The sequence below is a fragment of the Rhinopithecus roxellana genome, chromosome 12 (genome assembly GCF_007565055.1).
Source record: "Rhinopithecus roxellana isolate Shanxi Qingling chromosome 12, ASM756505v1, whole genome shotgun sequence".
In the NCBI taxonomy this organism is placed as follows: domain Eukaryota; kingdom Metazoa; phylum Chordata; class Mammalia; order Primates; family Cercopithecidae; genus Rhinopithecus; species Rhinopithecus roxellana.
In genome coordinates, this window is record NC_044560.1 from 3792320 (window position 1) to 3809361 (window position 17042).

The 17042-nt window shown below is 46.3% G+C and overlaps 1 protein-coding gene and 1 long non-coding RNA gene across 2 annotated transcripts in view; one reads left to right on the forward strand and one right to left on the reverse strand.

The window, feature by feature from the left end:
• Positions 1-515: 515 nt before the first annotated feature.
• On the reverse strand, positions 516-2809 carry LOC115892199. The gene is made up of 2 exons (XR_004052083.1): positions 2672-2809; positions 516-820 (listed from the first exon to the last, which is right to left on the reverse strand). It is a non-coding gene; the product is annotated as an uncharacterized LOC115892199 (long non-coding RNA).
• The window catches only part of EXOSC10 (exosome component 10), a 31605-nt gene continuing 17137 nt past the window's right edge, over positions 2575-17042 (forward strand). The window contains exons 1-9 of the mRNA XM_010353523.1: positions 2575-2765; positions 4644-4780; positions 7886-8009; positions 12185-12289; positions 12597-12762; positions 13087-13201; positions 15552-15627; positions 15842-15952; positions 16161-16304. Of these exons, the coding sequence (XP_010351825.1) occupies positions 2655-2765; positions 4644-4780; positions 7886-8009; positions 12185-12289; positions 12597-12762; positions 13087-13201; positions 15552-15627; positions 15842-15952; positions 16161-16304 (1089 nt within the window). The 5' untranslated portion in view covers positions 2575-2654. The remainder of the gene's footprint in view (positions 2766-4643; positions 4781-7885; positions 8010-12184; positions 12290-12596; positions 12763-13086; positions 13202-15551; positions 15628-15841; positions 15953-16160; positions 16305-17042) is intronic.

Sequence of the window (17042 nt, forward strand, 5' to 3'; positions counted from 1 at the left end):
GAGACTAGCCTTGCCCACATGGTGAAACCCGTCTCTTACTTAAAAATACAAAATTAGCTGGGCATGGTGGTCCGCGCCTATAATCCCAGGTACTCAGGAGGCTGAGGCAGGAGAATCGCTTGAACCCAGGAGGCGGAGGTTGCAATCACACCATTGCACTCCAGCCTGGGCAGTAGAGTGAGACTTCATCTCGAAAGAAAAAAAAGAAAAGAAGGCTGTAGTGTTAACTTACCGAGTTTCAAATATCAACTCCATCTCATACTACCTTTGTGACCTTGGATAATTTACTTAGATTCTCTCTGCTTGTCTCCTCTGAAAGTGTGGGTAAGCCCTACCTTGTGAGGCTGTCTGAAAGACAAGATAATCCATGGGGGAGCATTTGCACAGCCTGACACGTGGTATTAGGTTGAACCACATGAAATAGGTGCTCAAAAATACTAAATGAACTAGGCCTTTGTCCTACCAGGGCACCTGTGCACCTGAGGCACACACATGGAAAAAGTGAAAAGCAAGTATTCTCTTAATTGGATATGCTGAACATTTATTGAACACTTAATGGGTGGAATGAATTGTATTAAGGGCATCCCATCTCTGATTTCAGGAGAGTGAATCTGTCTCCTGAGCTGCCTGATAATTTGGTGCCTCCCTCACAAGAGCTTTTCCAGGAGTTCACTTCACAAATGTGTATTGAGTTCCCACTCTGGGTTAACCAGAATGGTTCCAGCAGTGTCCGCAGGAAAGAACGTCTTTCTGGAGGAGTTCAGAGGGCACTGGAGGGAGGAAGCACAGTGGGAGCTAGACGCTTTCTTCAGGAGCTTACCTGTAAAGGGCGAGAGAGAGGTGATGGTGGTTGGAAGGAGATGTGGGAGCCAGCGTTTTTCCCTTTTCTCTTTTAGTTGGGAGAGATGTCAGTATACTTGTAGGCTGTTAGGAATGAACCAATAGAGGGAAAAGATAGATGGAGGGGCGGGGAGGTGTAATTAATTGCCGGAGCCAAAACCAAGTGGGTGAGGGGAACACAGAACCAGCCAGAGCTTGGGAGGAGGTGACTGGAAATATGAGGCTGGGCTGGGCACGGTGGTTCCCGCCTGTAATCCCAGTGCAGTGGGAGGACAGCTTCAGCCCAGGAGTTCGAGACCAGGTTGGTAAAATGCAGTCTAAAAAAAATAATTAGGCCAGGCGCTGGTGGCTCACACCTGTAATCCCAGCACTTTGGGAGGCCGAGGCGGGAGGATCACAAGGTCAGGATTTCGAGACCAGCCTGGCCAACATGGCGAAACCCCATCTCTACTAAAAATATAAAAAAAAATTAGCCTGGCGTTGTGGCACTCACCTGTAATCCCAGCTACTTGAACCCAGGAAGCGGAGGTTGCAGTGAGCCGAGATTGCACCACTGCACTCCAGCCTGTGCAGCAGAGTGAGACTGTCTTAAAAAAAAAAAAAAAAAAACAGGCCAGGTGCGGTGGGTCACGCCTGTAATCCCAGCACTCTGGGAGGCCGAGGTGGGAGGATCACAAAGTCAGGAGTTCGAGACCAGCCTGGCCAATATGGTGAAACCCCGTTTCTACTAAAAATACAAAAAAATTAGCTGAGCGTGGTGGCGCATGCCTGTAATCCCAGCTACTCGGGAGGCTGAAGCAAGAGAATTCCTTAAACCCAGGAGGCAGGAGGCTGCAGTGAGCCGAGATTGTGCCACTGCACTACAGCCTGGGCAACAGAGCGAGACTCCATCTCAAAAAGAATAAAAATAAAAATAGGCTGCACGCTGATGGCTCATACCTGTAATCCCAGCACTTTGGAAGACCAACAGAGTGAGACTTTGTCTCAAAAACATAATTTTGTTTGTTTGTGACAAGGTCTCACTCTGTTGCCCAGGCTGGAATGCAGTGGTTTGATCTTGGCTCACTGTAACCTCCGCCTCCCGCGCTCAAGCCTCAGCCTCCCGAGTAGCTGGGATTACAGGCCTATGCCACCACGCCCGGCTAATTTTTGTACCTAACAGTAGAGATAGGGTTTCACCATGTTGGCCAGGCTGGTCTCCAACCCCTGACCTCAGGTGATCCACCCGCCTCAACCTCCCAAAGTGATGGGATTACAGGCGTGAGTCACCGCGCCCAGCCTCAAAAACATAACTTTAAAAAGAGATTTTTGAGACAGGGTTTCACCCTGTCACCCCAGCTGGAGTGCAGTGGAACCTCCACCTCCTCGGCTTGAGCAACCATCCCACCTCAGCCTCCCTAGCAGCTGGGACTACAGATGCGCGCCACCACGCCTGGTAATCCCGGTTTTTAAATAAAGACGAGGGTAAGCGGGGCTCGTGGCCCTCGCCTGGGGTCCCAGCTACTTCGCAGGCTAAGGTGGGAGGATCTCTTGAGTCCAAGAGTTCGAAACCAGGTTGAGCAAACATAGCGAGACCTCGTGTCAAAAATATATGTGATAATCAGGTCCTCCAGGCCGCACCCTAGATCACAGGGTTGTTGGGATGATACAATATGAGGTAAAAGAACGTGAAATTCACGCTACAGCGCTCAGAAGTGCCACCCCAATCTCAGGCGCCCCGCCCGCCGCTTCGATCTGGCGCATGCGTGGTGCGCACACACGTCCCGTCGCGTCGCCGAGACGCTCTCGCGAGATAAGCCGTGCAGGCCGAAAAAATGGCGCCGCCCAGTACCCGCGAGTCCAGGGTCCAGTCGGCTACCAGCGAGACCAAATCCGACGGGGAGATGGTACTGCCAGGCTTTCCGGACGCCGACAGCTTTGTGAAGGTGAGTTCGCGGGGTCTCGGGGGTACCAGGAGTCGCCCGCGGCCACCGGAAGCCGACCCGGGCCCTCGGGGCAGCCAATGCCCGTCCGCCGCAGTAGATCCCGAGCGAGGGTCGCGGGGCCCCTGTCCGCGCTGGGCGCAGACTCTCCTCCATCTTCCGGGGATGGGGCCTCAGAAACGGACACTGAGGGGCGTCCCGCTTGCCAGCTTAAGTCCATGTAGGCCCAAATGTGGAAAACCATCTCGCATCCTGGGGAAGGCTTCCTTGCCACCCAGACGTCCCTAGCCCTTGCGACGTCGCCCCTGCCACGCCCTAGCCACCCGACCAGCTCTCCGCAGGGGCTCGGCTGCTTCGCGCTCCGCACACTTGCCTGGAGTTGTCCTCTCCCGCGACCAGGATGGCCCTTCCTCTCTTCCCCTGTTCCTGAAGTCCAATCCTGCATAATCTTTAACCCTGACTTAAATGTCACCTGTTAAAGCCCCATTGCACTTCTATCAGTAACTCCTAGAAGATACACAGAGCGTTCACTTAAGATCTTTGTATAACTTAGCTTAAATGTGAACAAATGTACAACTAGGCTTAAACTGTGCATAGCTCTTACAAAGCCATGAAACTAAAATAATTTGTAAATTAGCCCTATAAATTTACGGAAATTCCACTCACATTGTATCTATCTAATTTGCCATTAGCTAATGCTGTTGATTCATTAACATGGCTCTCATTAATTCCTGGACCACTAACTGTGCTCTTGGTTGTGTGGCAGTCATGTTCATAAGCTACCATGTGCCCCTCCATGATTTAATTTCCCACCTCCTTTCTCTGCTTTTTTCTTGGGAAATGTCGTCAACTCACAATGACGTCATTTGGCCTTCACATGATCAACCATCATTTATGTCACTTCATGGTTTTGTTTCATTACCTCGCAACAGCTAAAATAGAGAACCACTTGACACTAACTGAACAATAAACACAAATCCAGTTTTAGATAGTAGCTGTTATAATTTTGTCGTCCAAGGATCTAGGATAAGGTTGTATTGTTTTTAGATGCTCATCCAGATGAAAACACAAAAACACATTCCTGTAGAAAGCTCTTGGATCTGAACTTGAGTCATAATAACACTTACGTGCCAAGAACTGTCCTAAGTGCTTTTATTAGCTTATTCATTCTGTCCTCACAAAAACTCTGTGGTGTGGGCCCTTTTTATTTTCCCTGTTTTTCAGAGGAGAATACTAAAGTCCAAATAAAAGAAATCACTTGTCCAGGATCTCAGTTAATGCGTAGCAGAGTCAAGATTCAACCCTAGGTTTTTGTGAATATTAGAGTATATATATATATGTGTTTGTTCTGTCTCTCAACTCTCCCAAGAATGTAAGCTCCAAGGCCGGGCGCGGTGGCTCAAGCCTGTAATCCCAGCACTTTGGGAGGCCGAGACGGGCGAATCACGAGGTCAGGAGGTCGAGACCATCCTGGCTAACACGGTGAAACCCCGTCTCTACTAAAAAAAAAAAAAAAACTAGCCGGGCGTGGTGGCGGGCACCTATAGTCCCAGCTACTTGGGAGGCTGAGGCAGGAGAATTGCGTAAACGCGGAAGGCGGAGCTTGCAGTGAGCTGAGATCTGGCCCCTGCACTCCAGCCTGGGCGATAAAGCGAGACTCTGTCTCAAAAAAAAAAAAAAAAAAGAATGTAAGCTCCAAACTTGGTTTCCCATTCACAATTGTATTCTTACGGCTTAGATTAGATTGGGGTTTGGCACTAAATGAGTACTTTTTTGATGGATGAAGAGTAGATACCTTGTATACAATAGATGATAAAAATGATATACCAAATGAATGGGGATCCATGTGTAAAACATGCCATCTTTTCTTGTTTTTGACAGTTTGCTCTTGGGTCCGTGGTGGCAGTCACCAAGGCATCTGGGGGCCTACCACAGTTTGGCGATGAGTATGATTTTTACCGAAGTTTTCCTGGCTTCCAAGCATTTTGTGAAACACAGGGAGACAGGTTGCTTCAGTGGTAAGTACTATATTTTGTTTTCTTGTGTTAATGAAAAGAAATGAAAACAAAGAGGTCGATAAATTTTTCCTGAAATTTATTTTTCCTTAAACATTTTCTGTGGTATGAAGAGTCATAAAATATGAAAATTGAAGCAATGGATTTTGATTAGGGAAATATTACTTGGTATATTTTTAGTTTAGCTTTTCAAAAATGTATTGACTTTTGTACTTAAAAAATACATTGACTATAATCCCAGCACTTTGGGAGGCCGAGACGGGCGGATCACGAGGTCAGGAGATCGAGACCATCCTGGCTAACACAGTGAAACCCCCTCTCTACTAAAAAATACAAAAAACTAGCCGGGCGAGGTGGCGGATGCCTGTAGTCCCAGCTACTCGGGAGGCTGAGGCAGGAGAATGGTGTAAACCCAGGGGGCGGAGCTTGCAGTGAGCTGAGATCCGGCCACTGCACTCCAGCCTGGGCAACGCAGCGAGACTCCATCTCAAAAAAAAAAAAAATGCATTGACTTTTGTACAAATCTTTTTTAATTAATATGGGAATTGAACGCTTAGTTCCAAGATTCATTCTTTCTTTCTTTCTTTCTTTTTTTTTTTTTTTTTTTTTTGAGATGGAGTCTCGCTCCGTCACCCAGGCTGGAGTGCAAGAGTGCGATCTCGGGTCACTGCAAGCTCCGCCTCCTGGGTTCACACCATTCTCCTGCCTCAGCCTCCCGAATAGCTGGGACTACAGGCATCCGCCACCACACCCAGCTAATTTGTTATTTTAGTAGAGATGGGGTTTTACCATGTTAGCCAGGCTGGTCTTGATCTCCTGACCTCATGATTCGCCCACCTCAGCCTCCCAAAGTGCTGGGATTACAGTCGTGAGCCACCATGCCCAGCCAGATCCAAGATTATTTCACACAACTTGTAGAGTAGCAGGTATTTCTTTTATTTATTTAGTTTTTTTCTTTTTTTTTTTTTTTTTTGAGATAGAGCCTCGCTTCATCACCCAGGCTGGAGTGCATTGGCTCGATTTCGGCTCAGTGCAACCTGCGCCTCCCAGTTTCAAGTGATTCTCCTGCCTAGGCCTCCAAGTAGCTGGGATTACAGGTGTACAGCACCACAACCGGCTAATTTTTTTTTTTTAGGGGGTGTGGGGGACGGAGTCTTACTCTGTCGCCCGGGTTGGAGTACAGTGGCGCAATCTCGGCTCACTGCAACCTCCACCTCCCAAGATCAAGTGATTCTCATGCCTCAGCCTCCCCAAACAGGCACGTACCATCACTCCTGGCTAATTTTTGTATTTTTATTAGAGGTGGTTTCACCATGTTGGCCAGGCTGGTCTCGAACTCCTGACCTCGTGATCCACCCACCTCGGCCTCCCAAAGTGCTGGGATTACAGGTATAAGCCACTGTGCCTAGCCAATTTTTTGTGTTTTTAGTAGAGCTGGGGTTTCACCATGTTAGCCAGGCTGCTCTCAAAGTCCTGACCTCAGGTGATCCATCCACCTCAGCCTCCCGAAGCACTAGGATTACAGGTGTGAGCCACTACACCCGGCTAGGGTGCAAGTTGTTTTTTTTTTTTTTTTTTTTGAGACGGAGTCTCGCTCTGTCGCCCAGGCTGGAGTGCAGTGGCCGGATCTCAGCTCACTGCAAGCTCCACCTCCGGGGTTTACGCCATTCTCCTGCCTCAGCCTCCCGAGTAGCTGGGACTACAGGCGCCCGCCACCTCGCCCGGCTAGTTTTTTGTATTTTTTTTAGTAGAGACAGGGTTTCACCGTGTTAGCCAGGATGGTCTCGACCTCCTGACCTCGTGATTCGCCCGTCTCGGCCTCCCAAAGTGCTGGGATTACAGGCTTGAGCCACCACGTCCGGCCTTTTTTTTTTTTTTTTTTGAGACGGAGTCTCGCTCTGTCGCCCAGGCTGGAGTGCAGTGGCTGGATCTCAGCTCACTGCAAGCTCCGCCTCCCGGGTTTATGCCATTCTTCTGCCTCAGCCTCCGGAGTAGCTGGGACTACAGGCGCCCGCCACCTCGCCCGGCTAGATTTTTGTATTTTTTTAGTAGAGACGGGGTTTCACCGTGTTAGCCAGGATGGTCTCGATCTCCTGACCGCGTGATCCGCCCATCTCGGCCTCCCAAAGTGCTGGGATTACAGGCTTGAGCCACCGCGCCTGGCCTAGGGTGCAAGTTTTATTGGTTTCATCAAAAAGTATTGGGGGCCGGACATGGCAGCTCATGCCTGTAATCCTAGTGCTTTGGGAGGCCGAGGCAGAAGGATCGCTTGAGCCCATGAGTTCAAGACCAGCCTGGGCAACATAGGGAGACTCCATCCCTACAAAAATTTTTTAAAGTAGCTGGCAGTGGTGGTGCACATCTGTAGTCGCAACTACTTGGAAGGCTGAGGTGGGAGTATCACTTGAGCCCAGGAGTTCGAGGCTGCAGGGACCTGTGATTGCACTGCTGCATTCCATCCTGGGCAACAGAGCAAGACCCTGTCTCTTTAAAAAAAAAAAAAAGAAAGAAAAGAAAGAAAAAGCCTGGGCTCGTGGCTTACACCTGTAATCCCAGAACTTTGGGAGGCCGAGGCAGGTGGATCACTTCACGTCAAGAGTTCGAGACCAGCCTGGCCAACATGGCGAAACCTCATCTTTACTAAAAATACAAAAATTAGCCAGACCTGGTGGCGTGTGCCTATAATCCCAGCTACTCAGGAGGCTGAGGCATGAGAATCACTTGAATCCGGGAGGCGGAGGTTGCACTTGGGGAGGCCAAGGCAGGCAGATCACTTCAGGTCACGAGTTCAAGACCAGCCTGGCCAACATGGTGAAACCTCATCTTTACTAAAAATACAAAAATTAACCAGACCTGGTGGTATGTGCCTGTAATCCCAGCTACTCAGGAGGCTGAGACACAAGAATTGCTTGAACTCGGGAGGTGGAGGTTGCGGAGAGCCAAGATCATGCCACTGCACTCCAGCCTGGGCAACAGAGCAAGACTCTGTCTCAAAAAATAAGATGTGTTGGGAACAGTCTGAGCCACATCATTTGAACATTTTCTCTCACAGAATGTAAACAAATGAAATAAAAATCTACAAGCTAACCTTGGTTTTCCTTTCCTTAGTATGAGCCGAGTTATGCAATACCATGGGTGTCGCAGCAACATTAAGGATCGAAGTAAAGTGACAGAGTTAGAAGACAAGTTTGATCTGCTGGTTGATGCCAATGATGTAATTCTGGAGAGAGTGGTGAGTATTTTCCCTTACTCTTATGGTAACTAACAAAGAGCTCTGTATTATTAAAATATATGAATAGACAGAGCAACCCAGGCACCTTAGAAAATGAAAAGGAAATAAGCTTAACATTTCTTAATAATAACATTCCTTTCTGATAGTTGGTATGTTTTTTTTTTGTTTTTTTTTTTGTTTTGTTTTTTTTTGTTTTTTTTTTTTTTGAGACGGAGTCTCGCTCTGTCGCCCGGGCTGGAGTGCAGTGGCCGGATCTCAGCTCACTGCAAGCTCCGCCTCCCGGGTTTACGCCATTCTCCTGCCTCAGCCTCCGGAGTAGCTGGGACTACAGGCGCCCGCCACCTCGCCCGGCTAGATTTTTGTATTTTTTTTAGTAGAGACGGGGTTTCACTGTGTTAGCCAGGATGGTCTCGATCTCCTGACCTTGTGATCCGCCCATCTCGGCCTCCCAAAGTGCTGGGATTACAGGCTTGAGCCACCGCGCCCAGCCTGGTATGTTTTTTCTAAAGAACAATTACAGTTGTCTTAAAAATATCACTGCCCCATGGAGGAATTTTTTTTTTTTTTTTTTTTTTTTTTTTTTTTTGAGATGGAGCCTTGCTCTGTCACCCAGGCTGGAGTACAGTGGGGTGATCTTGGCTCACTGCAACCTCCACCTCCCAGGTTCAAGTGATTCTCCTGCCTCAGCCTCCTGAGTAGCTGGGATTACAGGCACCCACCACTATTCCTGGCTAATTTTTGTATTTTTAGTAGAGACATCGTTTCGTCGTATTAGCCAGGCTAGTCTCAAACTCCCGGCCTCAAGTGATCTGCCTGTCTTGGTCTCCCAAAGTGCTGGGATTACAGACGTGAGCCACTGCGCTGGGTCTGAGAGCCTGTTTTTAAAGTGCCTTATTCTGGCCAAGTGTGGTGGCTCACACCTATAATCCCAGCACTTTGGGAGGCCAAGGCAGGTGATCACCTGAGGTCAGGAATTCGAGACCAGCCTAGCCAACATGGTGAAACCCTGTCTCTACTGAAATATAAAAACTAATCAGGCCATGGTAGCACACGCCTGTCATTCCAGCTATTCTGGAGACTGAGGGAGGAGAATCGCTTGAACCCGGGAGGCAGAGGTTGCAGTGAGCTGAGATCATGCCACTGCACTCTAGCCTGGGTGACAGAGTGAGACTCTGTATCAAAAAAAAAAAAAAAGGTGGCCTGGTGTGGTGGCTCATGCCTGTAATCCAGCACTTTGGGAGGCCGAGGTGGGTGGATCACCTGAGGTCAGGGGTTCAGGACCAGCCTGGCTAACATGGTGAAACCCCGTCTCTACTAAAAATACAAAAAATTAGCTGAGCTTGGTGGTGAACACTTGTAATCCCAGCTACTCGGGAGGCTGAGACAGGAGAATTGCTTGAACCCGTGAGGCAGAGGTTGCAGTGAGCCAAGATTGTACCATTGCACTCCAGCCTGGGCAACAAAAGTGAAACTCCATCTCAAAAAAAAAAAAAAAAAAAGTTAAATTGCCTTATTCTGGCCAGGTTCAGTGGCTCACTCCTGTAATCCTAGCGCTATAGGAGGCCAAGGTAGGAAGATTACTTGAGCTCAGGAGTTCCAGAACCAGCCTGGGCAACGTAGTGAGACCTTGTCTTTATTTAAAATTAGTAAATAAAGTGCCTTATTCTGAATCTGCCATCCAGATCTGCAAATTCTGTTTATATTTTTTTGGAGACTGAAGTCTTGCTCTGTCACCCAGGCTGGAGTGCAGTGGTGCAACCATAGCTCACTGCAACCTCAAACTCCTGGGCTCAAGTGATCCTCCCACCAGAGCCTCCCAAGTAGCTGGGACTGCAGGTGTGCACCACCACATCTGGCTAATTTTTTTTTTTAATTTTATAGAGACGGTGTCTTGCTGTGTTGCCCAGGCTGGTCTTGAACTCTTCAAACAATCCCCCCACCTCAGCCTCCTTAGTCACTACGATTACAGGCATGAGCCACCGTGCCTGACAAGATTTGAAAATTCTATTTGTCAAGAGAAGAGGCGTTTATATCACCCAACCAAAATTGAGGTGATTTATACCATTACTCAAAATCTACTGAACCCCCCAGCTCACAGGATTGGAAGGAGTTGTGTATTATTCTGTCTTGCTTATTATCTATTTATCCTTAATTCTATGGCAGACATTATTTTCACAGAAATACACAGGGATCATGGAAAACAAATCTAACCTCAACCATCTGACAGTCCTGCAATTATTTAAATCATGCTCTCCTGTCCCGTGAAGTTATCTCTTCCCTAGTCTAAGTGCCCACAAATCTTTTTGCAGTTTCTGGTATATTGTGATTTCAAGTCCTGCCATACTCCTATATATCACCTGCATGTGCCTCTGTTAGTAGTGTCCAAGCTGATATTTCACATCTGCTTTAAAGTGCAAAATAGATTAGGACTCCCTGCAGTCTCGTTCTAAATAGTATACTTCTGTATTTAATGTAGGCAGTCCAGGGACTTCTTAGTTATTTTAGTGGCCACATGACACTGTTAAATCATATTAGAATTTTCAGCCCAATTCAGAGCTGTAAAGAGTCAATCGAGTATTGGGCATGGGTAGTTACTGTCCTACCTGCCTTTGAACAAATAATGCATTAATTACTTGGCATGACATACTAATCACCTTTATTGATCAACTCTGTAAAATTTTTATTTTTTTAAGTTGTCAAAACTTGTATAGGTGCTCCTTGATTTACAATTGGTTATGTCTCAGTAAACCTATATTATAAGTCAAAAATGCATCTAATACACCTCACTTACCAAATAGCTTAACTGAGCCTGCTTTAAATGTGCTCAGAAAACTTCCATTAGTCTACAGTTGGGCAGAATCTTACACAAAGCCTATTTTTATACTACAGCATTGAATATCTCATATAATTCAAGTAGCATTGACTATACTTCTGAAAGTGAAAAACAGGTTGTGGCCGGGCACAGTAGCTTATGCCTGTAATCCCAGCACTTTGGGAAGCCAGGGGAAGTGGATCGCTTGAGGTCAGGAGTTCAAGACCAGTCTGGTCAACATAGTGAAACCCCATCTCTACAGAAAAATACAAAAATTAGCGGGCATGGTGGTGTGCGCCTGTAGTCCCAGATACTCGGGAGGCTGAGGCACAAGAATTGCTTGAACCCAGGAGGCGAAGGCTGCAGCGAGCTGAGATTGGACCACTGCACTCTAGCCTGGGCAACAGAGTGAGACTCCATCTCAAAATAAAGGAAAAACAGGGCCAGGCACAGTGGCTTATGCCTGTAATCCCAGCATTTTGGGAGGCCGAGGCAGGCAGATCACAAGGTCAAGAGATTGAGACCATCCTGGCCAACAGAGTAAAACTCCATCTCTATTAAAAATACAAAAATTAGCTGGGCATGGTGGTGTGTGCCTGTAGTCCCAACTATTTGGGAGGCTGAGGCAGGAGAATTGCTTGAACCTGGGAGGCTGTCTGCAGTAAGCTGAGATCACGCCACTGCACAGACAAGACACTCTGTCTTGTGTCACAGAGCAAGACACTCTCCAAAAAAAAAGAAAAAAGAAAAACAGGTTGTAAGTGTGGTTGAAATATGGATTCCACTAAATGCCAATCACTTTCACACCATTGTGAACTCAAAAAATTATAAGTCAAACTGTCTTACATTGGGGACCAGCTATGTATTTATCACATACAACATGATATTTTGATAGATACATTGATCTGTTCTTATATATATATTTTCTTACACAAATGTCTCTGAATACATCTCTTTAAAATGTTAGGTAATTAGGCTGGGTGCGGTGGCTCACGCCTATAATCCCAGAACTTTGGGAGGCTGAGGCAGGCGGATCACTTGAGGTCAGGATTTCAAGACCAGCCTGGCCAACTGGGTGAAACCCCATCTCTACTGAAAATACAAAAATTAGCCAGGCGTGGTGGTGCACACCTGTAATCCCAGCTACTCGGGAGGCTGAGGCAGGAGAATCGCTTAAACCCGGGAGGCAGAGGCTGCAGTGAGCCTAATTCAGAACTGTAAAGAGTTGCAATGAGCCGAGATCACGCCGCTGCACTCCAGCCTGGGCGACAGAGTGATACTCTGTGTTAAATCAATAAAATGTTAGGTATTTAAGTCTACCTCAAAAGGAAAAATGCTTTACCAGTACCTCTTCTACTTCTAGGGTATTTTACTGGATGAAGCCTCAGGTGTAAACAAGAATCAGCAGCCTGTCCTCCCTGCCGGCTTGCAGGTCCCCAAAACGGTAGTGTCCAGCTGGAACCGTAAGGTGAGGGCTTTTCAGATTAACTAGCTCTTGATGTCAGCTTCATAATAGGGATTGTGCTCATTCTGACATGCATTTCTGTTCTAATTTATTAGAGAACTGGCCACTGCCTTCTTTAGTTTGTTCTCATAAACACACACAACCTAATTACACCCTCTTCTCCACTTTCTGGAGACCTCCACATGTACATACATTCTTAAGTGAATGGCCCTTGCGATGTTCTTGTCTCCTTGGAAGTCGTAAATTGGAATTTACTTTTCTAATTCATCAAGTTGCTGTGTTATAAAGTATTTGTATGCGTTGATCATAGGCAGCAGAATATGGCAAAAAAGCAAAATCTGAAACTTTCCGGCTGCTTCATGCAAAAAATATCATCCGACCTCAGCTCAAGTTTCGAGAGAAGATTGACAATTCCAACACACCATTTCTTCCTAAAATCTTCATCAAACCCAATGCTCAGAAACCTCTCCCTCAAGGTAAATAGTGCATACTTTGCCTGTGTTTGAGTCTCACTTTATTTGATGCAAAAACCAGGAAGGGTGTACAGGTCTCTCTCCCACCCTCCTTTCTTCAAAGGGAGCCCAGTTCAGCTATTCCAGAGGCTGAAGTGGGAGGATCACTTGAGCCCAGGAGGTCAAGGCTACAGTGAGCTGTGACTGTGCCACCACACTTCAGCCTGGGGGAAAGAACATGACCCTGTCTCAAAAAAAACAAAACACAAAGGGAGCCAGTTTACCCCTGTGTAACTAGAAAAGACACGAATGTGCTTATGATGTTTTTGTCACTGCTTCGGTCTCCAGCTCTCTCTAAGGAAAGGCGGGAACGCCCACAGGATCGTCCTGAGGACTTGGACGTCCCCCCTGCACTGGCTGATTTCATCCATCAGCAAAGAACCCAGCAGGTTGAGCAAGACATGTAAGTGTTTGCCTATGTCTGACCTTTCTGCTGTGAGTACTTACCTTTATGCCGCATTTTCACAGTTTCACTTTTGTGGAGTATATACATGAAAACAATCTGAGGAGCAGTGATTTCCTCCTTACGCCAACCTGGGCCCTAGCAATAAAACCTGCTGTTTGTGTTCACAAAGGGCCTGCACAGCATTGCCTCATAAACCTCACTGCAGTCCTGAGAAGTAGCAGTTACTCTCATTCCCATTTTATAGATGTAAAACGCAAAGGCTGGGCGCGGTAGCTCATGCCTGTAATCCCAGCGCTTTGGGAGGCTGAGACCAGTGGATCACCTGAGGTCAGGGGTTCAGGACCAGCCTAGCCAACATGAGGAAACCCCATCTCTACTGAAAATACAAAAGTTAGCCAGGCGTGGTAGTGTGTGCCTGTAATCCCAGCTACTTGGGAGGCTGAGGCAGGAGAATCACTTGAACCTGGGAGGTGGAGGTTGCAGTGAGCCGAGATGGCATCGCTGCACTCCAGCCTGGGTGATAGAGTAAGACTCCGTCTCCAAAAAAAAAGATGTAAAAGCAAAATGAGAGATGCAGACTTCTCATAGAGTTGGAACTTCTTTGAGACAGGGTCTTGCTCTGTCACCCAGACTGGAGTGTGGTGGCATGAACACAGCTCACTACAGCCTTTACCTCCTGGGCTCAAGTGTTCCTCCTGCCTCTGCCTCCCAAGTAGCTGTGATCACAAGCATGAACCATCATGCACAGTTAATTTTTATATTTTCTATATGCCCAGTCTGGTCTTGAATTTCTGGCCTCAGCAGTTCTCCCAACCTGCCCTCCCAAAGTGTTGGGATTATAGGCATGAACCACTGTGCCTGGCCAGAGCTGGCCCATGTTTTCTTTCTTTTATTTTTTTTTCTTTTTGAGACAGAGTTTCGCTCTTATTGCCCAGGCTGGAGTGCAGTGGCGCGATCTCAGCTCACTGCAACCTCTGCCTCCTGGGTTCAAATGATTCTCCTGCCTCAGCCTCCCAAGTAGCTGGGATTACTATAGGCATGTGCCACCACGCCTGGCTAATGTTGTATCTTTTTTTTTTTTTTTAGTAGAGACAGGGTTTCATCATGTTGGTCAGACTGGTCTCAAACTCCTGACTTCAGGTGATCCACCCTCCTTGGCCTCCCAAAGTACTGGGATTATAGGCTGGAGCCACCACACCCAGCCCCATGTTTTCTTAAATTTGTCTTTCCTCCATACTATACTGCTCTGCCTTTCTTATTAGGACTCAAATAGTAGGTAAGGCTCTGGGGTTTTTTTTTGTTTTTTTTTTTTTAAGTTTTGCTCTGTCACCCAGGCTGGGTGCCATAGTGCAATCATAGCTCACTGTAGCCTTGACCCCTGGGGCTCAAGCAGTCCCCCTACCTCAGCCTCCCTAGTAACTTGTACTACAGGCACACATCACCGTACCTGGTACCTGACTTGTTTTTTAATTTTAGTTTTTATTTTTGTAAACACAGGGTCGTTCTGTGTTGCCCAGTCTGGCCTCAAACTCCTAGCCTCAAGCAATCCTCCTGCCTTGACCTTCCAAAGTTCTGGGATTACAGGCGTGAGCCACCGTGCTCAGCCCAAGGCTCATTCATGAATTTAGTAAAGAAAAGGCATTTTTTACTGGCAATATAAGCATCTTGGAAAAACTTCACTTAAAATAGACAAATGGACTTTGCCTTTAGTATAATGCAAAAAGGTGATAAAATTTGCTTAGTATTGGCCTTTTCCTCACATAGAGCCAGAGTCTGTGTGGGCATTCATGCCTTTAGCCCCAGCTCTGCAATGTGAGGCCACAAGCTAAGTGCTGGAGAAATAAAGGCCATGAAAGGTAACCCTGCCCTCCTGGGCTACCATGATCCTCGAGGAACACATCACAGGTTGAGGATTTTTATACAGATTTCTTAGGATCAGAAGAAAACATAACATTAAGGTCTTGGCCAACTGAAATATTTGCTTCATCCTTACTTTACAGATTTGTTATTTCAAACTACAGGAATTACATATTTCTCATTTTGGTATTATCCACAACATCAACCGTACAGTACTTTGCAAATAAGTACTCAAATCTTTATAAAGCTGCTCGGATCTCCAGCTCTCTAAAGAAATGAGTAGACTTAATTATCATATTTTAAGAGTGAGCAAATATCTGATTTATGATTTGTACTCGAATTACTGAAATAATGAAGCTCTTTATAGAAGGAAGATATTTTCACGGTGGACTTTTCTCATTTGTTTTTACAGATTGGATAAGAGGCATTATTTTTCCTTTGAATCGTGGAATTAATCAGACTGATTTCTCTTTTTGTTTTATTTACTCAGGTTTGCACATCCTTATCAATATGAACTAAATCACTTTACCCCACCAGATTCAGTGTTTCAAAAGCCACAACCCCAGGTTAGTACCCAGCCTTGGTTTATAAGGTGACTTGTAGTAGCCCAAGAGGAATCAAATAAGTAGATTCATTGATGCAATTTTGACTTTTCCTTGAAGATCTTTAAGGTAGAAAGTTACAGTTTTGGGTCATTTCTCAGACTCGTAGTTCACTTTGTACTTTACTGGGGGGTGATTTCTATATTCCTCCCTTTTTCTCACTATTCTCTTGATCCAGTTATACAGACCTATAGAAGAGACACCATGCCATTTCATATCCTCCCTGGATGAACTTGTGGAACTCAACGAAAAGCTCTTGAATTGTCAGGAATTTGCAGTCGACTTGGAGGTATCTTGTAAATGACCCTGGGTAAAATTTTTACATTTTCTGTGAGTTTGTCTATTGGAGAAGTATAAAATTGATACTAATTGTAATTTTTTTTTGGTAAAAGATTAAGCATATAACTTAGCTTTGTAGCTCACTTTTCAAAATCAGTAAAGAAAAGTCTAATACAGTCTTTGTTTTTTCTCTTCTCCCCTCCTCCTATGTGGTTTAGCACCACTCTTACAGGAGCTTCCTGGGACTGACCTGCCTGATGCAAATTTCCACTCGGATGGAAGACTTCATCATTGACACTCTCGAGCTTCGAAGTGACATGTACATTCTCAATGAGAGCCTCACAGACCCAGCTATCGTTAAGGTCAGCCAGCCTTTTGTGACTCATGCATGTGAGCTCGTACAAGAATTTTAGTGCTTTGCAGTGTACTATTTCTTTTCTTTTTTTTTTTTTTTTTTGAGACGGAGTCTTGCTCTGCTGCCCAGGCTGGAGTGCAGTGGCTGGATCTCAGCTCACTGCACGCTCCGCCTCCCGGGTTCACGCCATTCTCCTGTCTCAGCCTCCCGAGTAGCTGGGACTATAGGCGCCCGCCTGGTCGCCCGGCTAGTTTTTTGTATTTTTTAGCAGTGTACTATTTCATCATTTCAACCTAGACCCAGTCAAGTCGGGCGGAATCATGTCATTTCCTAACTAGGATACCATGCTAAATGGCTGTTGTTTCTAAATCCCTGTTAGAACAGCTAAGACTTAGCTTGTTACCACTGAGAAAAATGTTAAATAATTTTAATGACTACTGCAGTGAGCCCCAGCCATCAAGATTGTTTGGACTTAATGACCGTACTGAAGCTACTAGAGCTGCTTTCAGGTGTCTCATTGGTCGATAACAGTTTCAGACTTTAAGGGTGTGGAATCAGGAGTGTAGAAAGCTGTGACAGAAGACAAAAGAAACTTTTAAAACTCATATCTCTTAATTTGTTTTTGTTTTTGGTTTTTTTTTTTTTTTGAGATGGAGTTTTGCCCTTGTTGCCCAGGCTGGAGTGCAATGGCACGATCTCGGCTCACCGCAACCTCTGCCTCCCAGGTTCAGGTGATTCTCCTGCC